The following is a 14,247-nucleotide window of genomic DNA, read 5'->3' as shown; positions in this document are numbered from 1 at the left end:
AAAAAAAAAAAAAAGGAACATCTGGTATACCACAGCCCCTCACCTGTGAATAATGATCCCAGACTCATGAAACACCGAATACTGAATTTACCAAATTGCAGTATACCTGTATTGAGAGGTTGGGGAACGGGGAGCCGATTGGATGGCTGCTTAAGAGCACTAATTCCACATCTGTCAAGAAGTTCATAGATGGATGGTGTCTTGAATGGATGACTCACGAGATAGTGTACACATATTGTTCAGAACCATGGAGCTGTGTAAATACCACAAAGAGTCAAACGTGATTTCCTCTGGGGTGGGGTTCTAGCCGGGGGATGGGGCAAGGACCCTCTATTTGTTATACATTTTTTTGTTTTCAGTTTTTTCAAAAAATTTGATATACATGTACAGAAAAGCACATGAAAGATACAAACTGTTTAACAAGTGTAAAGTATTAGAATGTGGGAACTTCCCCGATCATAAACTTGCACCCCTGTTCTAAGCTTTTTTGTATTACTTGAGCTGCTAAATTATGGGCATGTAAAGTAAGAATGACTCTAAGATGAAAAATCTGATCGTACAGCTTGGGGTAGGTCAGAGGGTCGTTCCTACTTCATTTGTGATCTGACCTCTCGAGTCTCCTCGTAAAGTGTTTCAAGTTTCCCGGAGAGGGACTGCAAAGCAGCAGGGGTCTGATGGGCTTTGGCTTCTCTGTGGATGTGCATTTCATAGCTGCCGGGTGCCCGACCCCCTCCCCAGCGTCCCAGACCTGCTTGCTCACGGGTCTGTCCTGTTCCCTGGCAGGCCCAGCATGTCCGGGCTCCACCTGGTGAGAAGAGGCCGAGAACAGAAGAAGCTGGACCTGCACAGAGACTTTACTGTGGCTTCCCCTGCCGAGTTCGTCGTGCGCTTTGGCGGGGATCGGGTCATCGAGAAGGTACAGGTGGGGTCCCGGCACTCGGTGTGGGGTGAGGTGGGCCAGCCAGCCTCAGGCTGCAGAGGAAAAGTCCTGCCCCTTTGTGAGTGCTTGCGAAGGGCTGGGCGCTGGGGTTCATCAGCTTTTCACCCTCACGACAGCCTAAGTGACAGGTGCGTGACCCCATGTCACAGAGGAGGAGGCTGGGGCCTCTGAGAAGGGTGGGGAGGCAAAGACCCTTCGTGCAGGGGGCTGCTTTCTGGGTTTCTAGGAGGGGAGCCTAAGACCCAGCTCTGCCCTCTCGAGGGGTATAGCTCCTTACAGGAGAGCAGACCCAGATACTAGAATGACAGGGACGGAAGGAAACAGCTAAAATTGGCGGTTTGTGAAGGCTTTTCACATTGTTTCCTGTTCCAGCCGGTAAAGACCCTGACGTCGTGCTGTTAGATCATTCCCGTCATATTCACGGAGAAGCTAGAGCTCAGGGATTTGACATTGGTTGTCCAAAGTCACATAGGTAGTAAGTGCTGAAGTCAGGATTTGAACCCAGGTCAGTTTGACTGAAAGGCCTTTTTCTTTTCCATTTTATTTGAGGGTGGTAATAATAATGATAACAACAGTGACGGCAGCTACCATTTATTGAGGGTCTCCTCTGGGCCAGGCATCCTGTTAACTGCTTTACATTGTTGTGTCTCATTTAACCATCCCCACAGCATTGTCATTGGGGATTATTTTACAGATGAGGAAACTGAGGCCCAGACAGGGGAAGTGGTTTGCCCAGGTCTCACAGCTAATCAGTGGCAGAGCTGGAATTTGAAACCAGAGCCCATGCCCTCACCCCAGCATCCTAAGTATGGCATTAAGCCACAGAGACTCATATAGGTTCCCCAATCCGGCTGCCACCAGACTCCCTGGCTGAAAATGCACACACCCACATGCCCCACCCACCCCGAAGCTTTGCTCTGATAATTAAGTTGAGGAAGCCATAGCCCAGCCGTTCTATCATCACTCATGGGAGGCATTTTTGAAAGGGGAGAAGGAACGCAGAAACTACGGTGGCCACTCGCAGGATGTGATGTCTGGGCTCACATTCCCTTCTGTAAAATAGAGGCGATCACATCCCAAATCTCCAATGGAACTTGTCCTTCAGGGCCATCACGAAGATTAGTCAGTGATGGAAGGACCTTAAAATTATGGACTTGGTACAGAAGTTGGAGCTTTGAACCTATACACCTAATTTTTTTTTTTAACAAGAAAACTAGAGCTTGGTTTTATAGAGACCAAACCAGGAGGTTTACCAGTCTGAGCTCCTCATATGAAGATGAAGCACAGAGTGGGAAGGGATCTGCCTAAGGCCACACAGCAAGTTCACAACACAGTGAGAACTGAAACCAGGACCCCTCTGTTGCTGGGGACAGCCAGCCTCACTGCCTTTCTTCCTTCCCAAATCTGGGACCTTTAACCTTCTGGATACAGAAGCAGCCACCAGGGACAGTTCAGAGCATAGGTCATACTGTGGAGGGCTCACAAGTGCCAGCTCTGCCACTTACTAGCTGTTTGATCTTGGGCAAGTGCCTTAACTCCTCTGGGTTTTAATGTCTTTAACCCCAAATAGTGATAAAAATACAGCCTCTTTCAAAGGGCTGTTGTGAGGTTGAAATGAAATGGTGCTGGTAAAATACACTCTACTGTAGCTTGGTACATACTAAGTGCTCAAAAAATGTTACATGAACATGATGGCGCCAAACAGAGGAATCAAAAATCATTAACCCACCCATCCATCCATCCATCTGATCATCCATCCTCCCATCATCCATTCAACCATCCATCCACCCATCCATCCATCCATCCACACATCCATCCATCCATCCATCTGATCATCCATCCTCCCATCATCCATTCAACCATCCATCCACACATCCATCCATCCATCCACACATCCATCCATCCATCCATCCATCTGATCATCTATCCTCCCATCATCCATTCAACCATCCATCCATTGGATCATCCATTCATGCATCCAGCAGACTTTATGTACCTGCTCTGTGCTGGGCTGAGTGCCGTAGAACTACAAAGAGGTGCCATGGGAGGCTCACAGAGATGAGATGAGCCCTGGGGTAGCACTCAGCCTCCAGCACAGGTGGATGTGCAGCTCTGGCCCCTCCTCGTTTTCCCCTGTCCAGGTGCTCATTGCCAACAACGGTATTGCCGCCGTGAAATGTATGCGCTCCATCCGCAGGTGGGCCTATGAGATGTTCCGAAATGAGCGGGCCATCCGGTTTGTAGTCTTGGTAACCCCCGAGGACCTCAAAGCCAACGCAGGTATTGATACTTGGGCCCTGACTTTCTTCCCCTCTGCCACGTCCCCGCATCCTTACCTGCCCTCACCTCCTTCACCCCACCTGGGCCAAGTCCATCCTGGACCCCAAACAGCATCGCAGGGTACCTCTCCTGAGCTCGTATTTATTTCCCCTTTCTTTATTTAATTAAAATTTCTGCTGACAACAAGAGTGACCCATATGTCTTATAAAAATGCAAATGGTTAACGTGCAAAGTGGAAATCTCACCTTTGAGAAACGGTACAGTAGATTTGGTGTTTCTTCCTCCATATGTTTTCTTCTTGCACTTGTACTGTTTTTCAATCATTCCTTCATTTTTCTATTTCTTAACCTCTCCATGTCTATTACCATTGATCATTCTGTTAATAACTATTGGACAATTTGCTTTTTTCCCTGAACAATTGTATCCCTTTACAGACCCTGCACACAGCAGCCAAACAGATCTTCTAAAAACACAGCTCAGGTCCCATCAGCCCCCTCCTGTGTCCAGCACCAGCTACCTCAGCCCCCCGAGCCTCCCCAGAGTTCAGGCCCTTGGCTCTGCTCTGCACAGGCGTGGCCTCCTTTCTGCTCACTACAGTGACGACAGGTTTCCTTGTTAGCCCCATTTTACAGATGAGATAATCGAGGCATGAGGGTGTAACTCACTTGCCCGGGGTCATGCAACCAGTATGTGATGCAGGCGGGATTGAAACCCTGGGCTGAGTCCACAGCCTTAGGCTGTTGGGTCTCCCATCGTGCTCAGGCTGAAATTCCAGAACCTCACTCAGGCCAATTAAGGCCTCACATGACATGGCCCCTGCTGGCCTCCTGGACCCCCATCTCCCGCCTCTAGACATCCAGCCCTGGGCCCCAGTCACACCGGCCTCATCAGTTTTGGCCTCGCTCTTTCCTGTTGCAGAGGCTTGGAATGTTCTGGAGCTTCTGCTGACAGTGCTTCCCCGAAGCTCTTTGTATAGCAGGTCTCCACCCCTCCACGCACGACTTGGGTCTCATAGTCTTCCTGGGCATCCCTCTCAGAGAGCCCCGGTGCTGCTCACAGCCTGTAGTTATCATGTTTGTCTCTTGTTTATCTTCTCCAACATGATAGTAAAATTCAGCAAGGAGAGGGTCATGGTCTGACTTCTCGCTTTATAATCTCTGGGACCTCTCCAGTCGCCAACACAACGTGTTGGGTAAACATCAGAGGCCGGCGGGCCCGGAAGGAAGAATGGCTCTCTAGTTTCTTTCCAAGTGTGCACATAAAGTTCAACATCATTTCTTTTCAGGGTCTTCAAGAATTTCATAGTACAGATGTACCAGCTCCTGACTTTTGATTGAGTCTAGCTTTTCACAGTTCAAAACACTGCCCCGTGAACACCCTCTTACATCAGTCTTTGGCCTCGTCGATGAGTGTTTTCTTAGAACATATTTCTAGAAGTGGGATTCTGGTTTTAAAGAACATGAATATTTTTAAATCAAAACATTGTATTGTATTCAGCTTTGAAAAGGAAGGAAATCCTGTCTCATGTTACAGCAGGGATGAACCTTGAGGACATTATGCTCAGTGAAATAAGCCAGTCAAATACTCTATGATTCCACTTATATGGGGCACCAAGAGTAGTCAGATTCATAGAGACAGAAAGTAGAATGGTGGTTGCCAGGGGCTTCGGGGAGGGGGATGGGGAGTTGTCATTTTATGGGTATGATGAGTCTGAGATGCGTGAGATGAAAAAATTCTGGAGATGTGTTTCACAACAATGTGAATACTTGACAGTACTGAGCTGTACACTTCAAAAGTGATTAAGATGGTAAATTTTGTTATGTGTTTTTTTTTATTACCATGATTAAAAACAAACATTGTATTGTTTAATGGCTAAACAATATTAAGATAAACCTTAAATAAGAATTTTTAGGGAGTTCCCTCGTGGCCTAGTGGTTAGAATTCCAGGCTTTCACTGCCGTGGCCTGGGTTCAGTCCCTGGTCGGGGAACTGAGATCCCGCAAGCCGCGTGGCAAGGCCAAAAATTAAAAAAAAAAAAAAAAAAAAGAATTTTTAAAACCCACCTCTAATCCGACTATCTTGATAGCTTGTTTCCTTCTTTTTTGTTGCCTTCCAGGCCTCCAGACACCCATGTGTTTTCTTTTTTTTTTTTTTTTTGAAGTCTTTATTGTTTATGTTTTGGGTTTTTTTGGCCATGAGGCATGTGGGATCTTAGCTCCCTGACCAGGGATCGAACCCACGCCCCCTGCATTGGAAGCACAGAGTCTTAACCACTGGACCGCCAGGGAAGTCCCCAGATACATATATATTTTCACATGATTAAAGTCATACTCAGTTTTCTTTGAACTACCATATACATTTGTCCATTGTTGCCCCCGAATCTTCATGGTTATCCTTTCAGTAGCGGGGCGTGGTTGCATCCTGCAGATATCCTGGCCTCGACTTCAGTCTCTCAGCCCTTCTTTTCTTTTCTCTCCTGTTTAATCCCAGAGTATATCAAGATGGCAGATCAGTACGTCCCCGTCCCAGGAGGGCCCAACAACAACAATTATGCCAATGTGGAGCTGATTGTGGACATTGCCAAGAGGATCCCCGTGCAGGTAAGTCAGACGGGACACCCCAGTCTACCCATGGCGGGGGTGATGCCCTGAGCTCTGGAGCAACCTGATTCCGCGGTTTGGAAGGGATGGAGGAGCTGGGTCCTAGGAGACCCTGAAATCCAGGGCTGATGTGACCCAGCAAAGAGCTTCTGGGGTGTGATGGGAGGCGGGTTCTTGAAGAAAGACCTTTGTCATGCCTCTTTGTGTTTGCAGGCGGTGTGGGCTGGCTGGGGCCATGCTTCTGAAAACCCCAAACTTCCGGAGCTCCTGCACAAGCACGGGATTGCTTTCTTAGGTAGAGTGCGCCTCCGTCAGATGCGTGGGAATTGGGGTGTTGATGAGTTGCTCGGTGGGTCAGATTCTCTTTAATACAGCCCTGTAAGGAGGGGACCAGTTTGATATTCCCACATCACACTTTCATGGTCAGGAGCAAATGAATCCAGGGGTGGGAGGTCACATGGATAGGTCAGCCAGCCCAGGGAAATAGGAGCCATTACCATGGTTACCACAGCAGAATAATGCCGGGCAAGCAGAACCCTCTGCTGGTGTTCCTGTTGGTACTGAGATACCAGTCATGGTCAGATTTCTAACTGGGTTTGGAAACCTTTCTGATAAGGCCACACCTTTCCTTGGGCTGTTCTCAGACCTTTGGAATGCCCTCACCCCCTGGGACCAGAGCCTCTCATCTCTACTACTTATTAGGTAAAATGATACTTACTGTCAATGGCATCTGTTTGTTTCAGGATTTGGATTTGAAATTTGTAAACATTGCTCAGTTACACTATCTGTTACGTGTGATGGGAATCATTTACCATCCCCAATAAGTCCCTATTGCTGCTCCTTATCTCTGGGCCCACAACCCAGACTTGCATATAAAGCAGCTTGGTGCTAAGTCAATACCTGATACTCACCTAAGGGTATGCCTGGTGGCCTGTGCTCGCTGATGTATTCTTTGTCCATGACCTCTGATTGGCTGTCACATGGGACTCTCATTATCTCTCATGTTTAATTCTGGAGATTGATGGTCCAGCCCCAGAGCCAGCCAACTACAGCCCAGGCCAAATCTGGCCTACTGCCTGCTTTTGTAAATAAAGTTTTATTGAAACACGGCCCTGCCCATTCATTTATGTATTGCTTATGGCTCGTTATAGAAAAAGTTTGCGTGGTCTAGTGTTTTGAGGTGCTGGCTTGCCCCCTTGGTCTAGCTTTTTGCTAGTGAACTTTGTATAGGCCACAGAGCTTAGGTTGTAAATCACGTTTACAATCCAAATGTATTGAAAGTTGACTGGTAAAGTAGCAGACTAATAGATTTTTTCTTCCCCGACTTGATGTTAAATCCTTGGAAGCTGGGACTTGGGGACGTTTCTTTGTGCACCTGGTTGGCACCTGGCTTCCAGGGCCTTGTGGCTGACTTAAGTCTGCCTTCCCCTTTGCCCCAATCCCTCAGGCCCTCCCAGCGAGGCCATGTGGGCACTGGGAGACAAGATCGCCTCCACCATCGTGGCCCAGACGCTGCAGATCCCAACGCTGCCCTGGAGCGGAAGTGGTAAGGGACCCTGAACCTCACTTCGGGGGAACTCCTGGGCCCAATCTTGCTAATGTGAGCAGAGGGGGTGACAGGAGTATACTTTTTTAATTCTTTCATTAAAAAATTTTTAAGTGATCATGAAAATGGTCCTGTTTCATTGTAGACAACTTAGAAACTAGGAGAAGTACAGAAAAGGAAATAGAAATCCTTTATAATCGACTGACCCGGTTTTGATCATTTGTTATATTGTTCCAGCCTTTTTTCTAGGCACATCCTTTAAAAAACCAGAGCTCTTACATTTAACAGTTTGTGACTTGTTTTTTCTCACTAACCTTTCTATGTCAGTAAATGCACTTTACAACATTTAAAATGCCTGCATAGGACTATATTATACAGATATACCGTAATTGACTTAACAATCCTCTATAGTTATACATTTAGGTTGTTTCCGATGAATTTTTTTCTAATTTTGAAAATATTAAAAGCTTTGATAGTCCTGTACCTAACTCTCTATGTCCATTTTAATCACTTCCTTAGGATAAATTCCTAAAAGTGGAATTTCTAGAATAAATTAAAAAAAATAAACAGGAAAAACATCTCAAGAGTTTCTTATTCAGTTTGATTTTTTTCCTCCAAAGATTGAATTTTAAATTTAGAATGAAAAGTTTGTTTCTGTTTTTGTTTTTTTTTTAAATCTTCACAGGGTTTTGGAAAGTAATGATTCACATACGAATGACTCCATAGGGTAGAGTTGGAGTTGGGATTTTTTTGGATTCAGGTTAATATGGCTGTTCTTGGTAGACTCGGTCTGAATTTTCTTAAGCTTGGTGTCCCATTCAGGGTTGAGTCAGTCCTTAAGGAAATTAAAATCCACTGCAGGAAGCTGAAGGGCTGTGTCTGAATTCTGCTGGTCCAGAGGCCAGGTCTAGAGTGGCTTTGGTGGGAAGAGGCCCTGTGTTTCTGTGTTGTGTCTGTGCTCTTTTGGGGAAGATTCAGTTTTCTTTGTGACCCTCCAGGTCTGACGGTGGAGTGGGCAGAAGATAGTCTGCAGCAGGGGCAAAGGATCAGCGTCCCAGAGTACATTTACAACGATGGTTGCGTGAAAGATGTCGATGAGGGCTTGGAGGTAAATGCTCCTGGGGGGTCAGGTGCCAGAACCTTCTCATCATCCTGGTAGCAGCGGAAACCTCTAAAGTGGTCTGTTTGTCCTTTGCCCCCAGGCAGCAGAAAAAATTGGTTTTCCCTTGATGATCAAAGCTTCTGAAGGCAGTGGAGGGAAAGGCATCCGGAAGGTGGAGACTGCTGAGGACTTCCCAATACTTTTCAGACAAGTGAGCTGTTCGCGCTGCATATTTTTCCATGTGTCTTTGGGAATTGTGTTTATTCAGTTGGTGGCCACCAGATTCTTTCCACTAACATTATTGTGTCACAATCAAGAGGACACTTGCGGGAGCTGCAGTATTGCTGTGTTGTGTTGCAAAACATATGTATACATTTTTACTCGCAGAAGTCCAAGGTTTTTGTTGATCTGTACACTATTTCCTTAAGATGTTTGATTCTATGAATCAGTGTGTCTCTAAAGGATTTCAGAGGTATCTGTTTGTGAGAATATCTGTTTGTGTCCATACTTGTCTATCGAGAGATGGGATAGTTTGTACATTTTAGCAGTTTCAATATTTTTAACATTTCTAGACAATTGATTTTTATTGTCTGAACGAATCATATATTTACTTATTTGTAGCTGGTTTTCCACTTTTAAAACATTATGCCCAGGGGGTGGGGGAAGGGATAAATTAGGAGCCTGCGGATAACATATACACACTACTACATATAAAATAGATAACCAACAAGGGCCTACTGTATAGCATGGGAACTATACTTAATATTATGTAATAACCTATAAGGGAAAAGAATCTGAAAAAGAAAAAAATGTATATATAAAACTGAATTGGGCTTCTCTGGTGGCACAGTGGTTAATAATCCACCTGCCAATGCAGGGGACACGGGTTCAAGCCCTGGTCTGGGAAGATCCCACATGCCGCGGAGCAACTAAGCCTGTGTGCCACAACTACTGAAGCCCGTGCGCCTAGAGCCCGTGCTCCACAACAAGAGAGGCCACCGCAATGAGACTCCCGCGCACCGCAACAATGAGTAGCCCCTGCTCACCGCAGCTAGAGAAAGCCCGTGCGCAGCAATGAAGACCCAACACAGCCAAAAATAAAATAAAAAAAACAAAAAACACTGAATTGCTGTGTTGAAATGTACATGATATAGTAAATCAACTATACTTCAATTAAAAAAATTTTTTAAAGGTCACCTAACTATAGATTAAAGAAAAACCCGTTATGCCCATTGTTGGCAATGTTTATAAAAATTCATACCGGTAATCTTCCTGTTCTTAACCCAACTATTTTAATATTTCTAGGCTTTCTTGTAGACCTTGCTCACATGTATATTTAATTTAGTTTATTTTTAAATTTTTTATTTTTTTATTGAAGTATAGTGATTTACGATGTTTCAGGTGTACAGCGAAGTGATTCAGTTATACATATATATCTCTTCTTTTTCACATTCTTTCCTATTATAGGTTATTACAAAATATTCACATGTATATTTTAAAGAGTTGTATTTGGCCTACACAATATTTTGTTCTACGTTTTAAAAATTTCAAATTGTGGGGCTTCCCTGGTGGCGCAGTGGTTGAGAGTCCGCCTGCCGATGCAGGGGACACGGGTTCGTGCTCCGGTCTGGGAAGATCCCACATGCCGCGGAGCGGCTGGGCCCGTGAGCCATGGCCGTTGAGCCTGCGCGTCCGGAGCCTGTGCTCCGCAACGGGAGAGGCCACAATAGTGAGAGGCCCGCGTACCGCAAAAAAAAAAAAAAAAAAAAAAAATTCAAATTGTGGATCATAAACAGTTTTACCCTGTCCAGTCCTTATAGTTATTTTGATGATTGCACAGTATTCCCTATGTGGCCATTGTCTTATTTATCAAACCTTTCCTTTTTTGTGAAATGTTAAGCTTGCTTCCATTTTCATTATTATGCACAGTGCCACTATAGTATAATATGGTATTTAATACTATAAATAATATTTAGCTTTTTTTTTCTTCTTCTGAATTATTTTCTTGGGTAAAGACCTTGGGAGAAGAAGGATTTAGTTAAATAGCATGTACTTTACATGCGCTGACAAATACATACCAGTAAATTGCGTTCTCAAAAGGTTTACCGATTATACAGCTGTGGGCCATGTGTGAGTATTATATAAAGTAGTGGTTTCACTACCACATGTCCCTATTGGGGTGTACTGGTTTGGGAGTATTTTGGGGGGAAGAATTTATATTTTCGGAAAGTTGCAACAGCAGTACAGAGTCCCCATCTACCCTTCACCTCCTTTCCCCTATTGTTAACATCTTTTGTAACAGTACCATGATTGTCACAGCTAAGAGATTAATTTCGTTAATCCATGTCTATTAAGTGAACTCCAGACTTGATTTGGATCACCCCACTTCTCCCCGCTAATATCCCCTTTCTGTTTCAGGATCTAGTCCTGGATCCTACCTTGCATTTAGGGGTTGTACAGATTTTAAAGCTTTTTTCTTTCTTTTTTAAAAAACAGGCTTTACTCTTTAGGGTGGTTTTTAATTCACAGCAAAATGAAGTGAAAAGGACAGAGCTCCCATATACCCCCGGTTCCCCAACTGCATGCAGAGCCTCCCCCAAGCTTGTTTTTTTAAATTACATGAGTGCAGTATGAAAATGTTCTCATTGTCAACATTCAGGCATTTCAGTAATACGTTACGAATAAAAAAGGAAAGGTCCCTTTCGCAACATCACCTCTCAACCCCTCGCCCCTTCTCAGATGTAACCCCTGTTAGCCACTGGGTTTCTTTCCAGTACTTTTACTGTAGTATAGACTTTTACATAGACCTTCATATAATTCTCTTTTATTATTTTTCACATAGGTGGGATCATCCCATGTGTTATTGCAACTTGCTTTCACAAAGAATTTGTCTTAGAAATAATTCCATGTGAACACTTATTTTTACTTCATTTTTAAGGGTCTCTGGACAACATGCCTATGAGACAATGCCTTTCAGACATTAAAGGTATGGAGTAAGTCGGTCTGTAGGTTCCACCGAGGAGAGCTGGCTGAGAGAGTGAATTAAGTGGGAGGAAGAGAAGCCTACAGAGTAGTGTGTTTTGGTTCTATTTTTGTTTCAAGAAACATTTTCTCTGTACGCATAGAAGAAAACCAATTTGTACCCAACTCTTTTTTTTTTTTTTTTTTTTTTAAATTCATGTACAAGTTTCTGTATGAACATATGGTTTCATTTTTCTTGGGTCTATACCTAGGAATGGAATTGCTGGGTCATATGGTCCTTAGTCTCTTTTTTGTGGTACGCGGGCCTCTCACCGTTGTGGCCTCTCCCGTTGCGGAGCACAGGCTCCGGACACGCAGGCTCAGCGGCCATGGCTCACGGGCCCAGCCGCTCCGCGGCATGTGGGATCCTCCCGGACCGGGGCACGAACCCGTGTCCCCTGCATCGGCAGGCGGACTCTCAACCACTGCGCCACCAGGGAAGCCCTGTACCCAACTCTTAACAGCATATTATCCTTAGGAGATGTTGTTGCAGGGGAATTTCAGTTTCTGCATTATGTATTCTCATCATATTTGACTTGAAAACCACGAGAATGTAATGTCTTTGAGGGAGGTAAAACTAAAAGATCGGCAAAACCACGGGCATCCCTGCCATCGTTTCGCGCCCTCTTTGGAGAACTTCCTGCTCCAGCCCTGCTTCCCCAGGGAAGAGCCAGCCACACTGCCGTCCCCCCAGGTGCAGAGCGAGATCCCCGGCTCCCCAGTCTTTCTCATGAAGCTGGCCCAGCACGCCCATCACCTGGAGGTCCAGCTCCTCGCTGACCAGTATGGGAATGCCGTGTCCCTGTTTGGGCGTGACTGTTCCATCCAGCGGAGGCATCAGAAGATCATAGAGGAGGCGCCGCCCACCATTGCCACGCCAGCCGTGTTCGAGATCATGGAGCAGGTGGGCTCTGGGGAGTTCGAGGGGAGGCATCTCAGCTCAGAACCATCAAGAGCTCTCAACGGTCCAAGTTGCCAAAGTGGGGTGGGTGTCCAAGAAGAGACCAAGTGGCGTGGGGAGCCCATCGTGGAGATGATTTCAGCCTCACACGGGGTTACTGGAGTACGATCTCAGAGGTCCCAGGGTAGTTTACACACAGCAGGTCCTCAGCCTGCCTCTAGTGAGGGAGCTAGTACGTTTTCCCCGAGAAAACTGCTGGAAGCCCCTCGCTCACCTCCATCTCTCTGCAGTGTGCCGTGCGCCTGGCCAAGACCGTGGGCTACGTGAGCGCGGGGACCGTTGAATACCTCTACAGCCAGGATGGCAGCTTCCACTTCTTGGAGCTGAATCCCCGCCTGCAGGTGGAACATCCCTGCACGGAAATGATCGCCGATGTCAACCTGCCGGCCGCCCAGCTACAGGCAAGGAAACGGGCTCCGAACCCTGGGGCTTCTTCTGCCCACAGTGGGGAATCCCCTGTCCTGCTCAGATTAGACCTCCCTGCTCGTCTCTTGGCTGGTGTCCTGGGGAGTGACTGTTTTAATGTGTGGGTAGCACGGAGAGCCATGCAGTGGTTTATCACCTTTGTCTGCCCTTGGAGAAACTGTCAAAAGCCATGGACCTTCACCCTGGAAAAATCTATTTTATACAATTTGGGGGCATTTGTAGACCTCCCCAGTACCCATTCATAGACCTTTTTTTCATTACAGCCTTCTGATGGAGCCCTTTTAGACATTTCCGCCCCTAATTTCTCCCCTATGAAATGTTAATATCACAGATATACTGTATATCGGTTTGGATACTGTAGATATAGCTGTGCGTTATACAGGCATACCTTGTCTTATTGCACTTTGCTTTATTGCATTTTTTGTTTGGTTTTTTTGTTTTTTACAAATTGAAGGTTTGTGGCAACCTGTGTCGAGCAAGTTATAATGGTGCCATTTTTCCAACAGCATTTGCTTGTTTCGTGTCTGTGTCCCATTTTGCTAATTCTTGCAATACTTCAAACCCTCCACTAGCAAAAAGGTTTAAGACTCTCTGAAGGCTCAGGTGATGATTAGCATTTTTTAGCAATAAAGTATTTTTTATTTAAGGTACGTACATTGTTCTTTCAGACATACTGCTATTGCACACTTAATAGACTACAGTGTAGTGTAAATGGAACTTTTATATGTGCTGGGAATCCAAAAAATTTGTGTGACTTGCTTTATTGCAATATTCACTTTATTGTGGTGGTCGGAATTGAACCCCCAATATCTCCAAGGTCTGCCTGTACATAGAAAGAGTAAGATTATTTTCACCCCCAAGAACAAATGTTTGCCCTCTTGGGCTCACCCCTGCTAAGAACATGTCACCCAGAGTTAGGAACTCTTGCATTAATAGAAACTCTTTAATTTTGTTATTAATATCTCCTTCCTTCCTCCCTTTTTTCTTTCTTGAAAATTTCTTTTAAATTTTTTAAAATTTAAATTTTGATTAAATTTAATTAATTGAAAATTTAAGTTAATTAGTTTTACTTTGATTTAATTAATTTTTAATTAATTTTTTAAAAATTAATTAATTAATTTTTTAATTTCTTAAAAATCCTCCCAGAGTTTTTATTCCGTTTTTTATTTTGTTTATTTTTTTCAGTTTGAAAAATTTCAGAAAAGTTGCAGAAATAATACAATTAACACCCATACCCTGCACCTCGGTCCACCACTTGTTAGCATCTGACCACATTTGCTTCCTGTCTCTCTATTTGTGTTTTTGTATAATTTTCTTTTTTTCTTGGCTCAACCTTTTGGGAGATGTTTTGGCTTGAACTTCATGCCACTT

General features: G+C 44.9%; 1 protein-coding gene across 3 annotated transcripts in view; it reads left to right on the top strand.

Moving 5' to 3' along the window:
* Positions 1-14,247, top strand: part of ACACB (acetyl-CoA carboxylase beta) — a gene marked incomplete at its 5' end in the record, with an annotated part of 98,231 nt that overhangs the window by 19,343 nt on the left and 64,641 nt on the right. For all 3 annotated transcript variants that reach the window (XM_079717852.1, XM_079717854.1, XM_079717853.1), the window contains 9 exons: positions 784-916; positions 3,082-3,220; positions 5,711-5,820; positions 6,034-6,115; positions 7,268-7,366; positions 8,365-8,474; positions 8,569-8,679; positions 12,184-12,393; positions 12,681-12,851. In XM_079717852.1, the coding sequence (XP_079573978.1) occupies positions 784-916; positions 3,082-3,220; positions 5,711-5,820; positions 6,034-6,115; positions 7,268-7,366; positions 8,365-8,474; positions 8,569-8,679; positions 12,184-12,393; positions 12,681-12,851 (1,165 nt within the window). The remainder of the gene's footprint in view (positions 1-783; positions 917-3,081; positions 3,221-5,710; positions 5,821-6,033; positions 6,116-7,267; positions 7,367-8,364; positions 8,475-8,568; positions 8,680-12,183; positions 12,394-12,680; positions 12,852-14,247) is intronic.

The sequence above is a fragment of the Hyperoodon ampullatus genome (genome assembly GCF_949752795.1).
Source record: "Hyperoodon ampullatus genome assembly, chromosome: 13".
Lineage (NCBI taxonomy): Eukaryota > Metazoa > Chordata > Mammalia > Artiodactyla > Ziphiidae > Hyperoodon > Hyperoodon ampullatus.
Note: the sequence above shows the minus strand (reverse complement) of the source record. Positions and strands in the feature narration are given on the sequence as shown.